The sequence below is a fragment of the Hippocampus comes genome, unplaced genomic scaffold (genome assembly GCF_001891065.2).
Source record: "Hippocampus comes isolate QL1 unplaced genomic scaffold, H_comes_QL1_v1.1 scaffold57, whole genome shotgun sequence".
Lineage (NCBI taxonomy): Eukaryota > Metazoa > Chordata > Actinopteri > Syngnathiformes > Syngnathidae > Hippocampus > Hippocampus comes.
Genome location: NW_017805039.1, coordinates 322,903 through 339,928, shown reverse-complemented (window position 1 = coordinate 339,928; position 17,026 = coordinate 322,903). Strand labels below are relative to the sequence as shown.

The following is a 17,026-nucleotide window of genomic DNA, read 5'->3' as shown; positions in this document are numbered from 1 at the left end:
CGGTTAAAAACGCCTTACTATACATGGTCGTTTTTTCGGCTAAAAAAGCCTTACTATACATGGTCTTTTTTTTCGGCAAAAAACGCCTTACTATACACGGTCGTTTTTTTTGGCTAAAAACGCCTTACTATACATGGTCATTTTTTTCGACTAAAAACGCCTTACTATACATGGTTGGTTTTTTTCGTTTTTTTATGGCCAAAAACGCCTTACTATACATGGTCGTTTTTTTTAAGCTAAAATCGCCTTACTATACATGGTCGTTGTTTTGGGCAGTGTTTCAGCTAAAAGCGCCTTACTATACATGGTTGTTTTATTTCGGCTAAAAACGCCTTACGATACATGGTCACTTTTTTCGGCGAAAAACGCCTGACTATACATGGTCGTTTTTTTCAGTAAAAAACACCTTACTATACATGATAGTGTTTTCGGCTAAAAGTGCCTTCCTATACATCATTTTTTTGGGCGAAAATCGCCTTCCGAAACAGTTTATTTCCAGCTAAAAATGTCTATAAAAACGCCTTCCTATACATGGTCGTGTTTGCGGCAAAAAAAATGCCTTACTATAAATTACATGGTCGTATTTTTCGGCTAAAACGCCTTTCTATACATGGTTGTCTTTTGGGGCTAAAAACGCCTTACTGTAAATGATCGGTTTTTTTTTCCGGCTAAAAACGCCTTGCTATATACTGGTACATGGTCGTTTTGGGGGGATAAAAACACCTTTCTTTGCATGGTCACAAGAAAAAGCCTTGCTATATTTGCAAACTCTGCAGACGAAGGCCGAGACCGAGTTGCATCCCTCAACTATCACACAGTGCACTTAGCATTTCTTACAAATGTATATGTACATAAATATACATATACATACATGGAGTTGCATCCCTCAACTATCACACAGTGCACTTAGCATTTCTTACAAATGTATATGTACATATATATATATATATATATTTTTTTTTTTAAACAATTATATCTATTAAAAGCATAGGCGCTCTTCATTGCAGCATAATCAATTCATTATTGATCATATGCAAATGTATGATAACTAAAAATGATCAACCCAACATTTCCCCTTTTTATCCTACATTTGCTCATATCGTCACACAGAACGTTCCTGTCGGACTTTATTCAGTGGAGTCATGTTGTACATGTAAACATAGTAATACTCAGGGACTGGAAAGAAGGAGGTTATCACCAGATTAAAAATTAATCTGAAAACGAATCCAGGAAAAGATGGTTAAAAATCATCGACGACATTCTGATATTGAAGTGAAATCATGTCTCCATTAGCTGAGCCGTTTTACAGATCATAATCAATGCCATCCAAAAGTAACAGCAGAGGGTACATTCCATTCACTTTCGACGTGGTGGGCGCATTAGCCGTCGTGATGAATTGGATAAGCAGAGCCTTAATACGACCCTTGTGAGGAACAGATGGATGGTTTTTTTTTTGCTTACTTTATTGATCCTTGAAGGAAGTACACTTCCCCAGTTTGCTCCAGTGACAACAACAGTGCAAGACTGTACAAAAAAACATGAACAAAAAGCTAAAATGCACAGCAGGCAAATAAACAAACTTATTTAAATAACCATAGAAAATGAAGTATTATAAAATACATCCCTGTCGCGCTTAAAGCATGACAGCAACGCATGCCGCTGGATGCAAAATAAAGACATTGATGCCAATTATTACTGTTGCTGTGGGAGAAAATCGGAGCGCTTGAGTTTTCCCCCAAAACCTTAAGGCACGTATGATTGAAATCATCTCATGAATGAAATGGAAGTAAATGACCAAGTTGGTCACATTAAAATCCTTGTTGGAGAGAAGGTGAATCAAAAAAGTTGAAATGATTTAAATATTCGATAAAAAGCTGGCGCATCAGCAAGACCCCCCCCCCCTCTTCAGTTATTTGTTGTTTGCTGGTTTGCAGCAGAAGCGGTCGCCCCCTGCAGCTCTTGATTCCGTCGCTCGCACAAAATGGTCTGGATGTGCAACGTGAGCTGGAATAAAAGTATGGGAGGCATTCATTATTTCTCCACTCACTCATGATACCATTTGAACTTACTGATCGCTGCTCTTCAAGAACTTCGGCATAAAAGGCCTTTCTCCGTTCCAGCTCCTTTGTGTCAGTTTGTTTCCACTGCATGGCCTTCATCTTGATCAGTTCCAAGGGCGTTTGTGGATTCTGGCGTGACTGGAACAGAAGTGAGTACAGCTGTTTTGGAATATTGGTCATGAAAGAAGCACGGAGCATTCTTTACATGAGAAATTCAGGTGTGTTCCATCAAACTGCATACATTTATTTCCAATGGGACCAATCGCTTTCCAATTTGTCCTCCGTGATGTCAGCTTTTTTCCATCCCGATTGGTAAAATCCGTATCTTTGTGTGTGATGTATTTAAATTTAGTTTTTGTCATGTCATTCGATTCTACAGACAACATGGCACTCTTTCGTGCTGTTATAATGCACTTTTGTGTCGAGTATTGATGGTTTCCATTGCTGCTAAATGGAAAAAAAAAATTAATTACATTTTATATTTTCTTGAGCGAATTCTAACAAAAATCTTGACTATTAAAAAAAAAAAACAATGGGGAGATCTCATTGCATGGAAACATTGCAGAAAATAGCACTACCTTCATCTCATCAAATCAAAACATGGCCTACTAAATGTTTCGGCTGGCATTTATTGTCCTTAAAACGGATTATTTATCATCTTCATATTCTCTACCGGTTGGTTGAGGGGGTAGTTAAAGGGTTTTAAGAGGTGGAATAAATTGGGTGAAAGCACTGAACTGAAAGCACAGGTAGCATTTGCAAGACCCGCCATAGAATGTGATCAATGTCAGAAAGACATTTGTCAGCATTTTCCCCCAAAATATTTGTTAAGTGTAATTTGGATTGTACCAGATCACCATTCATGTTCCTTTCATGATTGACGAGAATTGCAATGACTCACCACATATTCCTGGTAATCCTGAAGGGGGTGTGACGTCATGGCCTGCACGGCCTGGAAGGCGGCGGCTAATTTTGCTCTGCTTTTGTTCAGCAAGTGCTGCGAGCACACGTGTCGTGTTCAGTCAAATGCAAAAGGTCACTGGCCGGAAGATGCAGCATATTTACCATCAGCTCTTCATTGGACTTCATGTTCAAGGTGTCCAGACTGATTTTCACTGGGGCACTGGCTGTGTGAGACTAACACAAAGACGCACTGGTATTAAAATGCGAAATGTGGAACTGTGGTAAGCTGCTGCTGGCTCGGTGTATGGCTCATTACCTCAGCCTGATACTCAGCCCAGGCATCTATGCGTTCTGCTTCAGTGAGCTCCTCCTCTTGTTTATGGTCCAGCAGAGACGCATGCTCGTGGTAGCTGACTATGTGGTCTTTGCACTTCTCCAGAAGCATTGCCAGAACCTGATCCTAACAAGGCATAAACGTTTCAAAATTATTTCGGAGTCAACAAAGCAAAACGACAACATTTCAGTTGTAAAATTGTTCACCTTTGGCAAGTCAGAGGTCTTCCGCTTTGTCGTCCTGGAATGAGGCTCGTCCAGCAAGTCCGGCTCAAATGTGTAAAGTTCCGTGAGCTCGGAGAGCGTGAAGTGTCTCTCGATCTGCTGCTGATCCACCACTCGGTAGGACAAAGATTGCTTCGTCACCTGCCGATCATAGATTTTCTCCTCCATTGTGCCCTACACGTCAACATACACACGACCAAAGACACATTACGGTGAACTGGATGGGGACCGACACTCGCTGGCAGTAGCGAAGGTTTGCCAAGAACTGATGCCACGTCCCCTTAAAGAGGTTTGCAATTGCATATAGATGCCACAAGATGGCGGCGGTGACAACACACCACCCCCATGTTACATCAACAATCGTACTGTATACTAACTGCTCCTGCAATACTAGACGGTCACTCCTGATTCTTATGGCAGGGGTTGTAATAAATGTTAGGTCGTGGTACATTTTTGGCTCTTTCATTATGTCATCATCACTGCTGCTCGGTCCATTGAGTTGTTAATCATCAATTCTTGTTGACCTTGAACAGCGATTGGCACGTGACCAGTGAGCTCACCTGCGCCAAGAAACGATACACGAACACCTGCTTGATCTGGCCGAAGCGGTACACTCTGTAGATGCTTTGAATGTCGCAGGAAGGATTCCACGAGGCGTCAAAGATGATCACCCGGTTCGCAGACACCAGGTTGATGCCCAGCGAGCCGGCCTTTGTCGAGATGAGAAACAACCGGCCGCTATCGGGGAGAGAAGATTTGCGTCACATTCGTCTCAGTATGTGTCAAATGTCACTGTGTAGTTTAGCGATATCATAAATGGAGAAAAAAAAAGAACTATACCGTGCATTAGTGATGCTGTTGAAACGATTAGCCCATTTTGTCCGTAATGCAGCAGTGGTCGAGCCATCCAGACGATAGTAATCCAAGTTTTTAATCCAGCTTCTCTCTATGTGAAAACAGGCGCCATATTTAGTGTAACTGTAGGTGCCAGTTGCAAATTTATAATGACCAAATCTTTTTCACTTCACAGGGGGAGTGCTGGATGTGACGCTGGTTTTTGTGACTCAAATTTGGGCTGACAACACAAAGCCAAAAAGTAATGGGCCCAAAAAGTTCTGGACTTGAAAAAGTTACGTTTAGGAGATTCCAAAGTTAATGTACCACTGAAAACGTTCCCAAAAATACATACCACCTTCCGATGAGTCCTTTCTTCTCCGGTGAGAAACTGTCAGGAAACTCTCAATCAAGTTCAAAGAGACCAGGGACTGACTGAAAACAAGTCTGAGTAAAGAAAAGAAAAAAAAGGTCTGTCTTTGCACTGCGGAGATGTGGGAGGAAAAATGGGAGAGGAAAAAAAAAAAGACGTACACTTTATCGTTCAAGGCTTCAGCCATCCTCAGGATCTCAAATAAGAGCACCAACTTGCCCGAGTGCTCCAGAATTTTGGCGTCATGTTGAGACAGCATATTTTTGAACCAGCACGGGCCTGAGAGGGTACAAGTACACACAGGGGACATGAGGAGGGTGTTTGCGAGCTGCTGTTGTCTCGACTCCGGCACTAAATCGCTCTCGGTACCTGTTGATGAGGAATCAGCAACATTTGTTGAAGCGTTTTGGTTTGGATCGTTGGTGGTGCTGTTGCTTGGTCCGCTACGGCAAACAAAAGGACTTTAGTGTTCTACAACACATCATTCATTTATTTATTTACCTTTCCATGAGTGGAGCGCCGGTATCGTTGTTCTTTTCCAAATGTTTCTATCATTTAAAAAAAAACAATTAAGAACAACATTGCATCAAAAATTGTGAGGTTTTGTGTTCTTACTCTGAGCTTTTTTTCTTTGGCCTTATAGCTGAGTTGAAGGCACCAAGGATGAGTCCAAACCCGGCTGAGGACCTGAAAATCCTTAAACAGGTTTGCGCCAATCTTCATTTTTGCCGTGCCGATAACGTTTCCCAAACCTGAGAAAACAGGCCTAAACTTAACCTCGATCATCGTTTCGACTGCAAAACAGGATAAACTAAAACCGTTTTATTGCCATAAGTTCATTTCTTGGGATGTTGTCGAAGAAAATATCTTAAATTAGCATCTTATGAATGACAATTAACCATCAATAATGATCCATAATCAGTTTCGGATCTTTTTTTTTTCCACCCCAATGCCCGTGTCCACTCACCACTGACGTGCTGCAGATAATGGTTGTACAATTTATACTGAAGTGGAGACACCCTGACTGCTACCACATACTCGTACTTGGGAGGCAGAAACTCAGTCAACTCGGAGTAATCTTTCCTCTGCAGGAAAAAAAAAAACAAAACAAAACAACGTGATTGCTGAGGCAACGGGGAAAGGATAAATCAAAACTAGATCTTACTTGCACGCATCCGCTCAGCATTGCATGGAGGACGTGTGCGCGCCTCTTCATGATTCGAACATCTCTGGGCGTGGAGTCGGCGCACTGGCCATTCTGGATGGGATTGACAAAGCGGTTTCGGAACTCTCCCAGTGAGCCCAGGAGGTTCTTTTTGATGAAGTTGACCATGCAGTGGTCTGTGGAGACGATATCAAAGGGATGCTTGTGGGACTGAGCAATGCGGTCTTCAATTTAAGTCTCAGATTTGCAAAGAAAATCGGATTTTCACTGATTTCCACGTATAGAAAAAGCAAATGACATTGAGATTATACAAAACAAGTTTGGCTTTTTTTTTCCCTTCAGAGATTTGCTTTGTTTCACCTGAACCTCAAAAAGATTAGAAACCTTTGTCCAGGATGTTTTCTCACAGCATTCAATGAATTCTTGTGTCCCTTTTGTCAAAATATGAATGCAAACGCGACCCTTAATAACAACAACACAAAACACAAAAATGAGCCTTCAATCTGCATGGATTGAGTAAGAGTAAACCCGCACTCCCTCTCAGCTTTGTCTTTTCTCCAAAACAAAATGCGTCTCCGACATTAAAGAAAAATCGTTCTAAGCAATAAACTTAAAATCTTGAAATGGATTCATTGTCGCATTCGTGTAACGGTGCAAACTTACACTCCACCAGATTGTTTTGCAACGGCGTGCCAGTTAGCACCACTCTCCGCCGCGTCTTGACAGCGCCCATGGCTTTGGAAATGTTGGAGTTGTCGTTGCGCAGAATGTGCCCCTCGTCGCATATCACAAAGTCTGGACCTGAAGATGTCCGAGAGGACAAAACACCCTCAGAAAACACGTTCCAAGTATCCTGAAAGATGCAAAGTACTCCACCTGGATCCACCAGTAGGTTTTTCAACTGCTGCTTTAACGCATGATCGTCCAGTTTGGGGGACAATGAGAGGTTTCTGTACATTTCGTAGCCTATAATCATCACGCCTCCGGTGGTGTGCCAGCTCTGCAGCGCGCAGAGTCGGTCAGCAAAATTCTTCATGGTGGCCAGCTCGGTGACCTGTCATGTATTAATATTTGGGAATATTAACCATACAAGGATGCATGTGCTCCTTTGCCAATTTACACGTGTGTCATCTCATACCTTCACGATATCTTTGCCTAACTGCTTCTGCCATTTGTTGAATTCGCTCACCCAGTTGAGCACAGTGTTGAGAGGACACACGACCAAGGCCGTTTTAAAGTGCAAGTTTTTCGACTGCAATACCGTGTGCAGGAAGGCAACCACCTAAAAAAAAAAAAAAAACCTGATATGAACCAACCTGTGGATTTTGTGAACCGTTTTTTTTTTTTTTTTTTACTTTACAATCAATGGCTCGATACCTGCAGAGTCTTTCCCAGGCCCATACAATGAGCCAGGATGCAACCTGATCCTGGACAGGAGTTGGCCTTCGTCACTGACTCACAGCAGTTGTCCCAAATGAACTGGACTCCTGTTGATGAGGACCGGGAGAAACAAAAGGATTTTCGGAGTCAATGCAGTTGGAACACCTGACATGAGTAATGCTTCAAGAGACATCTAATCAGCTGTTATTTCACCTACCATGTGTTTTGGTTGGGTACGCAAATGTATCAGGGGGTTCGCACACGTTCACATTTCATTGTAGCTTGTATTATCGTTGTTTTTAAAGGAAATTGGCATTGACCGACCTCAATACACGGAGCCTCGGCTTCAATAAATCTTCCTGGAAGATATAAAATGGGCCACAAGAGGGCGTTGATTACCTCATTTCTTTCAAGTTACCTCCATCCATCCATTTTTTTTTTTAATGGTAATTTCCTTATCCTCACAAGGGTGGCGGGTGTGCTGGAGCCCATCCCAGCTGTCTTCGGGCAGTAGGCGGAGGACACCCTGAACTGGTTGCCAGTCAATCGCAAGGCACACATAGATTTGAGCTTACGTTCACACCTTGGGACAATTTAGAATGTTCCATTAACCTGCCATGCATTTTTTTGGAATGCGGGAGGAAACCGGAGTACCCGAAGAAAACCCACACAGGCACGGGGAGAACATGCAAACTCCACATCCTGCACCTCTGCACTGTGACGCGGACGTGCTAACCAATTGGCAACCGTGTAAGTCTAACAATATACAGACCAACGATTTAAATGTGCGCACAAGTGAGTGCCGTGCACTCACCGTCCACTTGGTGAGGCTTGAGATTCATCACGAGGTTCCTGTGCACCTGAACTAGAGGTGTCTTGGTCTGCTCATCCTGATCCAGAATCAGCTTGGTGGTGACAGACTCTTGAGACATATCGACGATTGTCTGGAACGCAACATAGGAGTCAGTCGTGACTGCAATGAAAATGGATTGTCTGTGTTTATAGTGGTGTGTGCAGTACCTCTCGTCGGTCCTCCATCAGCTGCTCCCTAATTGCCAGTCGTTTGCATCGCTCCTCCTCCTCTCGCAGCGCTTCCTGGGTCTCAGACCGGAGATTGTCATCTTGGATGATTCTGCGGATTTTTTTGCGTCCTTTGGGCGTGCCTGGAGCGTTGCTAAGATCACCTTCAGCCGTCTCTTGCTCACTCTACTCCAATGTAAAGAAGTCATGTAGGACATCAAACTACTTCTTGCCAGTGATGGTGACCGGTCATCGCTACAGTTACCTCCTCACTGGTGTCAGACAACAAAATGCAGGTGATCGCGGTCTTGCTAACAAACGGAAGGGACTCCTCCTTGACTTTAGGGGGTGAACTGGAACAAGAAAATGACACGGGATACACATATACGGTTCCGACCATTTCTTCTTACCGCAAAAGATATTGAGCAACGGTTGGGAATCCTTTGCCAAAGGTGCAAAGCAAAAGTTGTGAATAACGTACATCTGATGCCTATTTTTATTTTCACTAATTTAGATTTTTTTTTTTTTAATAATTCTCATTATAAGAGGGTTGTGTGCAGAATTGTGAGAGGAAAACTTGAACTTTGTTCATTATTCGATAAGGCTGTGACCACAAAAAGTGGAAAAACCAACTCAATAATAGCACTAAACTTCTGCAGAGTACAGAATGTTCAGCTGTTGATCAAATATTCTTGTGTCCTGTTCAAAAAAAAAAGAAAAAGTGGATCCCCCCCCCCCCATTTCTTTTTATACCTTTCTAGCTTCTCTTCCTCCTCTGACTCACTCAGCTCCTCACTCACTCCAAATTCTTCCAGCTCCGATGAGCTATTATCAGTAACTCCGCTCTCATCATCAGCTGGACATAAAGCAGCGTCACGTTAAGAAAAATTCCAAGACGACACGCAAAGGCAGCACTCCACGTGTGAGGTGTCCTTACTGCTCAGATCCTTGGGGGTGACTCTCCTCTTCTTGTCTGCCTTTCCTGCTTCATTCCCCAATGCTGCCTTGTTACTTCCTGTGCTCTCATCCAAGGTGAGTTTGTGGCGCAGCAAGTGGTGCTGCCTCAAGTTGGGCCCCCCGGTGCCAGCGTCAGAAGACGACAAGTTTTCCCCTGTGGCAGACATTCGAATGACTACGTAACCAACGGGGAGTTCTTGGACTCCCAAGTAGACATCACTTTCAACAAAACCTACGTGACTTGCGCTTCTTCGGAAGATATGCACAAGACCGTTTTTTTTTTTTTTACGGGGCACACTCACCGTCGTCCTCTTGTCCACATTCTTCACTGGATTGGTTAAATTCCCTTTCAGGCTCAGAAGAAGACTCGGCATCCCGTGTTTCCTCATCTGACGATAACTCATCGAGCGATGAGATGTTGGCATTGATTTGGGCCAAAAGTATTTTCTTAGCGATTCTTTTAAAAAGTAGAAGAGAAGGACAAGGTACCTCAAATTCATTTCATGATCAGTAACATCAGCTTCAGCTGGAAAATTCAATAAGACATGGCTATATAAATACTGCAAGGCAGAAAGTATCTCAATTCGAGTCAGTAAGACCGGTTATTCATAAGGGGCCCCCGGACAAAGCTGAAGTAAGTGTGTGAAAGTCAAACATCAATCAAAACAAGAATTCAAAGCTGCAAAGGAGAACTTGCTGACACAGAGATAGTTCGACAAGTGAAACAGCAGAAAAAGACGGATCAGACGTTTTAAAGAGCCAACATTTATTAGAGCAAGCAAGTTGTATGCACAGATGCCACCAAAACACAAAGACATGTTCTTAAAGTAGGCCCATGTAGGAGCAGGATTTTTTTTTTATTACATCATTACCTCTTGCATTTTTTTTAACCCTCATAATACACTATATTGACAAATGTATTGAGACACAAGGCAATTACACCTACAAGAGGGGGAAAAAAAAAGGCAAAAACTAGACTTGGTCTCCCGCCCCTTTTTAGCCATAAAGCTTCAACTACTCTGGGAAGACTTTTTACAAGATTGTGGCGTGTATATTAAACATGATATTTTCAGAAATTCATCCAGGATATTTGTGAGGTTAGAGGGTCACTGACCTCCGAGCTTCTGCTTTGCGCACATTCGGTGACAATTGAGTACACCGGCACCGTCCTCGGTTTTCCTCCCCGATCTAATTGGACAATCGTGAAATGCCGTTCAATATTTATGATGGCAAATTCTCGTGCGCGCATCCTGGAGCTACGACCTCGGCGTCAGGATCTTAAAATGTTCTGCAAAGCGCTTTGTTACAACAAGCACTGTTGAAAGGGCGAGATCGATAAAGATGTCTCCTATTACCAGATAAGCTAGCTGTTAGCCTAGCGTGAGCGATTTAGTCATCCTGTGCGCGGGGTCACATTTGGTACTGCGGCATCGACAAAATGGGGTCTCCATGTTGAAAATTAATATGCGTGTGTGTATCCCGTTTAGATTTGATTTGCAGTAGGATGATGCCTATTTTTATTTTCACTAATTTAGTTTTTTTTTTTTTAATAATTCTCATTATAAGAGGGTTGTGTGCAGAATTGTGAGAGGAAAACTTGAACTTTGTTCATTATTCGATAAGGCTGTGACCACAAAAAGTGGAAAAACCAACTCAATAATAGCACTAAACTTCTGCAGAGTACAGAATGTTCAGCTGTTGATCAAATATTCTTGTGTCCTGTTCAAAAAAAAAAGAAAAAGTGGATCCCCCCCCCCCCCTTTTTTTTTATACCTTTCTAGCTTCTCTTCCCCCTGACTCTCACTCAGCTCCTCACTCACTCCAAATTCTTCCAGCTCCGATGAGCTATTATCAGTAACTCCGCTCTCATCATCAGCTGGACATAAAGCAGCGTCACGTTAAGAAAAATTCCAAGACGACACGCAAAGGCAGCACTCCACGTGTGAGGTGTCCTTACTGCTCAGATCCTTGGGGGTGACTCTCCTCTTCTTGTCTGCCTTTCCTGCTTCATTCCCCAATGCTGCCTTGTTACTTCCTGTGCTCTCATCCAAGGTGAGTTTGTGGCGCAGCAAGTGGTGCTGCCTCAAGTTGGGCCCCCCGGTGCCAGCGTCAGAAGACGACAAGTTTTCCCCTGTGGCAGACATTCGAATGACTACGTAACCAACGGGGAGTTCTTGGACTCCCAAGTAGACATCACTTTCAACAAAACCTACGTGACTTGCGCTTCTTCGGAAGATATGCACAAGACCGTTTTTTTTTTTTTTACGGGGCACACTCACCGTCGTCCTCTTGTCCACATTCTTCACTGGATTGGTTAAATTCCCTTTCAGGCTCAGAAGAAGACTCGGCATCCCGTGTTTCCTCATCTGACGATAACTCATCGAGCGATGAGATGTTGGCATTGATTTGGGCCAAAAGTATTTTCTTAGCGATTCTTTTAAAAAGTAGAAGAGAAGGACAAGGTACCTCAAATTCATTTCATGATCAGTAACATCAGCTTCAGCTGGAAAATTCAATAAGACATGGCTATATAAATACTGCAAGGCAGAAAGTATCTCAATTCGAGTCAGTAAGACCGGTTATTCATAAGGGGCCCCCGGACAAAGCTGAAGTAAGTGTGTGAAAGTCAAACATCAATCAAAACAAGAATTCAAAGCTGCAAAGGAGAACTTGCTGACACAGAGATAGTTCGACAAGTGAAACAGCAGAAAAAGACGGATCAGACGTTTTAAAGAGCCAACATTTATTAGAGCAAGCAAGTTGTATGCACAGATGCCACCAAAACACAAAGACATGTTCTTAAAGTAGGCCCATGTAGGAGCAGGATTTTTTTTTTATTACATCATTACCTCTTGCATTTTTTTTAACCCTCATAATACACTATATTGACAAATGTATTGAGACACAAGGCAATTACACCTACAAGAGGGGGAAAAAAAAAGGCAAAAACTAGACTTGGTCTCCCGCCCCTTTTTAGCCATAAAGCTTCAACTACTCTGGGAAGACTTTTTACAAGATTGTGGCGTGTATATTAAACATGATATTTTCAGAAATTCATCCAGGATATTTGTGAGGTTAGAGGGTCACTGACCTCCGAGCTTCTGCTTTGCGCACATTCGGTGAACTAGGAATTGTCCCAGAATATCTTAAGATAAAGAATTAAGATTCAGGGGGAAAGAAGGGCCGAGGGCCAAGCCCTCATCATGAGTTCATTAGAAGGATACAACTACTGTATTTTGTTGATCACCAAATGTCCTCTGCTATCACATTTACAACTACCACATATAAATAAGGACTGTACACGGTAAGCCATGTAACATGGGATCTCTACACTATACAATGAAGCGGGATTCGCAAAATCACCATGTTTATATTTCACATTTGAAAATTGTTTAAAAAAAACAAAACAAAACAAAAAAAAACCGATGAGCTTGAAATGTAATGCATTATTTTTGCGATCAGTCCAGTGCTGTATTAAAGACAAATCAATCCAGAATGAAGCACGATGTGTGGTATTTCTTCCAGACTTGGTCTCAATTGTCCATCCCATGTCAAATCGCTCAGAAATCCAGATGCTCTCGCGCAAGCCCCTAATCTAAAAGTAGGTCATCGACATGAGTCACTAGAGGGAAGGGAGCAGCCATCTTCACTGAGACTGAATCCAACATGTTAAAAACCGCGAAGCGTCACAGTGTTTCAGCCATCAAGTTTGGGAGTGTTTAGTGGGCTGATTCCAAAAAAAGAGCACCAGTTGAAGTGTTTTACATGTTTTGGCCTCAGTAAGCACAAACAATGTGATCTTCACATTCTTGCTGACCATTTTACAAGCGAGTCAAACAATAAGTCACGTCACGTCATCCTTCCTAACAGCACTACATTCACTGCTGTGCTGTCAGAAAATCCGACCTGGAGAGAAAAACACGAGAAACAAACATGGGTGTCATTAAAAAAAGGACAGAATCGGAATTTGGGTGCTTATAATTGTTGTTTCACAGCCCACTCTCAATTCTCAGATGTACAACATTGTTATTTCTACTTGGAAGTACTGACCGGTGACATTTATTCGTAACACAAATTGTCTCCAACTTCAGAGAACTGCGACTGCGTTCTCTGCAGCGTGTCGCAATTGAAAGGCAGTCAAAAAGTCCTCCATTTCAAGAAGCTGTGCGTTAAGCTTTACAAAATGGTCAGCAGTAATGTTTATCTGTGCATAGAAAGTGGGGTAAAACATACAAAAATGCTAATATGACTTGGGGGGGGAAAAAAAAAAAAAAGGTTGAAACATGACTGGTGGCATATTGTGAGATCCGGATACAGTGTTCCAAAACCGTACGGTAACCACGGATTGCAATTACAGCAGCTCACTTGGCTCACTGGCACAACTGACTCTTTCCAGCTGCTTTGTTTTCTTTTTTTTCGTACATGGGGGGGGGCCCCCACAGGGAAAAGCCCTTCTGAGTCAAATGCCGGCTTCGGCTTCAACTGCGTGAGCCCGTATCACACCGCAGGGCTTGGGCTTGAACTCAGTTATACAACTCCGTTCATCTCTACGTAAAGCGACGTGGTGGCAAATATCTCAACACCTCAGCAGAACAAGGACTGCACGTGCGTGAATGAGACCAGATTGGATTTGCTTATCCAGAGCTCTCAACTCTATTAACAGGTATTACCGGTAATAATGCTGATCAATATTTCAAAATGACGGTAAGCGCGACTGTGGTACAAGAATTGAAATCCAAGATAGCCTCGGTACAGTAAGGGAAGAGCGTTGCTCTTCAAAATCTTGTCATGTTTAAATTGGTGCTTTTTCAAAATGTCCGGGGGTCATTCCACATCGGTACAAGATTGCAAGCAATTTTGAATGCCAACCCATCCACCCTGACCAAGAGGCGGAAATCAGAGGTCATTATGATACGCTTTTTGTTGCCAGTGCTCTGTTGCACTGGTTGTGACCTTTTTTGGTGGGGTGACAAAAGGCAGGCCGTTAAAATAAAGAGACTAAATACCAGTTTTTAAAGCATTATGTCACAATCATATTTATTGTTCATGAAGTTGGCAAATACCAGAGGCTTTATGCTGATTTGATGTGAAACTTTGCACGAATTAACAATCCAAAGCGTCAATCTGCATGCACCGCAAACCACATCTTTGACAAACAGATGTGATTTGTGTCTACAAAGAGTTGCATGAATCATCGTTGTTTTCAATGTAGGCAGATGGGGGGGCGGGGGGGTGGTCCCTCAGTTATTTATATGACAAGATTAGGTTTCACCACAAGAGATAGTAGGTTTTTCTATCCCAAAATAAAGTTTCGATACCAGTAATAAATGTTTCAACGCGGCTGTTCGACACAAATCAATGGAGAGGCAGCTTAGGTCAAATAGGTTACCGGTATGTTTCTGGCCACGTTTAAAGAGGGCCGGTCAAAGGAAAATACATTTAATGTTTTAAAGGAAAATCAGTACGGGGGGACAGCAACCTAAAGTGGATTTTCAGACGTATGCACAGCATTCAGCAGCCAAAGTAACACAACCACCAGCCCCCAGATTAATTAGTGATGTTATTTTTTTTTCTGTCTTAGATGAAGGAACCTCTCACCTTCTCCGCTCTAAACGACCTTGTTTAGTTCCCCCACGAACAAGGGCACGCAAGAGACACACAGCGAAGCGATATTCGATACGCGCCTGATCAGTGGTTACTTGGTCTGCCCAACACACAAATTCGTCCGTGCATTCCTCACTTTATTGTCCTTTTCGTACTGCACTTGTTTTCTATTCTGCACAAGAACAATATCACCGTGGAGCAAGTTCGCCCATATTTTGAAGCGCTTGCCAACCAGAAAGTAACAGGAAGGTGTTTCCTGTTAGTTGGACCATCGCTTTTAGCACTCTGATATCACTCCGCCATCTCCTCTCCTATTGGATGCGCCTTTTGGCATCACGGTGGCACTGCTCTCAAATGTAAAAATTCTTACATATAAATAGCACATATAAAAATGTGGATTAAATATGGGTTCCAAGCCAAAAAAAAAACTACGAGTTCAGATATGGGGATATCAAAGACAAACGGTTGCTTTTTTTGGGACTGCAGTGTCGACATTGGAGACGTCAGGGGCCTCCATGTTTGGGTTTACAGAAAACCCACACGCGCTGAGCAATATTTTTTGACTCACATCACCCACTGGAACACAAAGTGGGTATTACTGGAACCTAAAGTCTCAGACTGATCATGTTCCTACCAGCCCAGTGGCCAAAGACAAAGAACTGAGGCACCTGAGGCAGGCCCTCAAAACCTGTGGCTATGACCAGAAAGTCATTTCTAAAAAGTGTATCGAGTTCCACAAGGAACAAGCGCAAGGTGGATGAAGAAGAAAAGAATGAAACGTCTTCTAAGACAACCTGAACAGTCCAGTTTACAGGAGAGGCAATGCTTGGAGAATGAAATTAACTGGACGAATGAAAATATTCACAGGCATCTTTATTCAGTAATATATTTTGAAATTTGATATGTATTAACCTAAAATTAAACACTAACAACGGTGATTTATGATTCAGTGCGTGATCGAAAATCAGAATCATGAAGGTGAAGCATTTTCGTTTGATTCTTGCCAATTATTCCACACAACAAGCATGTTGTTAACATTTCAAGAGATTTTTTTCAATAAATGGATAAAAATAGGCTCTCCTTTTTTTTTTAAGACATCCAACAACATCAAAAATCAGAAAGGCAAGATTTAAACGGAATACTTCACCTTTGAAAGTATGTCACATTTGCATCAGTTCAAAATGCTGCACACAACTTTGTAGCAGGCTTGACTTATTGACCTGGTTAAAATAGTTTTCACAGCATATGAACCTGTCTGTCATACATGAACACGTTGGAATATCAGGCAACAAACAGTTCCTCTTTTTGGACATTGAGCTACAAGCTTCTTGCTTATCTGCCTGGAGCAATCAATGTACAGTAATCCCTCATTTATCGCGGGGGTTACGTTCCAAAAAGAACCAGTGATAAGTGAAATCCGTGAAGAAGGATTTATAAAAAAAAAAAAACAAAATGAAAAAAAAAAAAAAAGCCAAAAAATGTGAGAGGAACGAAATTTCAAATCCAGGCCAGCGATCCCGCTGCGTGCAGCCGACGTGCTAATGATTGGACAATTAAGGATGGAAGAGACACTAAGACACTGCGTCTTTTTTGTTTATAAGCCTCCTCTCTCTCTCTCTCTCTCTCTCTCTCTCTCTCTCTCTCTCTCTCTCTAACATTTATTTTGTGCAATGAAACACTTTATTCCTCCCCCCAATCTTGCTGTGGTAGACTCCAAATTTCCCCAGTGTGGGACAAATAAGGTTATCTTATCTTAACTCTGTGTCTCTCTCTCTCTCAGCCACACACATACACCCACACACACACACCCGCGCACACCCACGTGCCTCACGTGGGCGTTCGCTGGGTGAGCAGAGCGCACTAACACACACACACACACAGATGAAAGTGGACTTTCCTGAAAATTCCGGGAAAATCCGGAGGACTTTCATCACTGCACAGACGCACGCACGCGCACACGCACACGCACACGCACACACACACACACACACACACATAAGCACGCATCGTAAACAACACTTAGACACGATCAAAGATCAAAGAGTAACCCAGACACACACACACACACACACACACACAAGCACGCATCGTAAAACAACACTTAGACACCAATCAAAGATCAAAGAGTAACCCACTGATAAGACAGAGAAGGGAGGGGTGCTGGGCGGGGCC

General features: G+C 42.6%; 1 protein-coding gene and 1 long non-coding RNA gene across 2 annotated transcripts in view; one reads left to right on the top strand and one right to left on the bottom strand.

The window, feature by feature from the left end:
* Positions 1 to 1,661: 1,661 nt before the first annotated feature.
* LOC109512336 (transcriptional regulator ATRX-like) overlaps positions 1,662 to 17,026 on the bottom strand; it is a 21,273-nt gene continuing 5,908 nt past the window's right edge. Inside the window, exons 11-38 of the mRNA XM_019863958.1 lie at positions 11,530 to 11,684; positions 11,208 to 11,381; positions 11,024 to 11,126; positions 9,553 to 9,746; positions 9,231 to 9,404; positions 9,047 to 9,149; positions 8,559 to 8,646; positions 8,294 to 8,479; positions 8,088 to 8,217; positions 7,271 to 7,380; positions 7,032 to 7,175; positions 6,770 to 6,947; positions 6,557 to 6,694; positions 5,894 to 6,069; positions 5,696 to 5,813; positions 5,344 to 5,480; positions 5,230 to 5,276; positions 5,098 to 5,171; positions 4,890 to 5,007; positions 4,711 to 4,802; positions 4,362 to 4,467; positions 4,082 to 4,259; positions 3,504 to 3,695; positions 3,280 to 3,423; positions 3,126 to 3,197; positions 2,962 to 3,057; positions 2,070 to 2,198; positions 1,662 to 2,004 (exon numbers count right to left, since the gene is read on the bottom strand). Of these exons, the coding sequence (XP_019719517.1) occupies positions 1,906 to 2,004; positions 2,070 to 2,198; positions 2,962 to 3,057; positions 3,126 to 3,197; positions 3,280 to 3,423; positions 3,504 to 3,695; positions 4,082 to 4,259; positions 4,362 to 4,467; positions 4,711 to 4,802; positions 4,890 to 5,007; positions 5,098 to 5,171; positions 5,230 to 5,276; positions 5,344 to 5,480; positions 5,696 to 5,813; positions 5,894 to 6,069; positions 6,557 to 6,694; positions 6,770 to 6,947; positions 7,032 to 7,175; positions 7,271 to 7,380; positions 8,088 to 8,217; positions 8,294 to 8,479; positions 8,559 to 8,646; positions 9,047 to 9,149; positions 9,231 to 9,404; positions 9,553 to 9,746; positions 11,024 to 11,126; positions 11,208 to 11,381; positions 11,530 to 11,684 (3,655 nt within the window). The 3' untranslated portion in view covers positions 1,662 to 1,905. The remainder of the gene's footprint in view (positions 2,005 to 2,069; positions 2,199 to 2,961; positions 3,058 to 3,125; positions 3,198 to 3,279; positions 3,424 to 3,503; positions 3,696 to 4,081; positions 4,260 to 4,361; positions 4,468 to 4,710; positions 4,803 to 4,889; positions 5,008 to 5,097; positions 5,172 to 5,229; positions 5,277 to 5,343; positions 5,481 to 5,695; positions 5,814 to 5,893; positions 6,070 to 6,556; positions 6,695 to 6,769; positions 6,948 to 7,031; positions 7,176 to 7,270; positions 7,381 to 8,087; positions 8,218 to 8,293; positions 8,480 to 8,558; positions 8,647 to 9,046; positions 9,150 to 9,230; positions 9,405 to 9,552; positions 9,747 to 11,023; positions 11,127 to 11,207; positions 11,382 to 11,529; positions 11,685 to 17,026) is intronic.
* LOC109512522 (uncharacterized) lies at positions 14,298 to 15,917 on the top strand. Its single transcript, XR_002167549.1, has 2 exons — positions 14,298 to 14,431; positions 14,535 to 15,917. It is a non-coding gene; the product is annotated as an uncharacterized LOC109512522 (long non-coding RNA).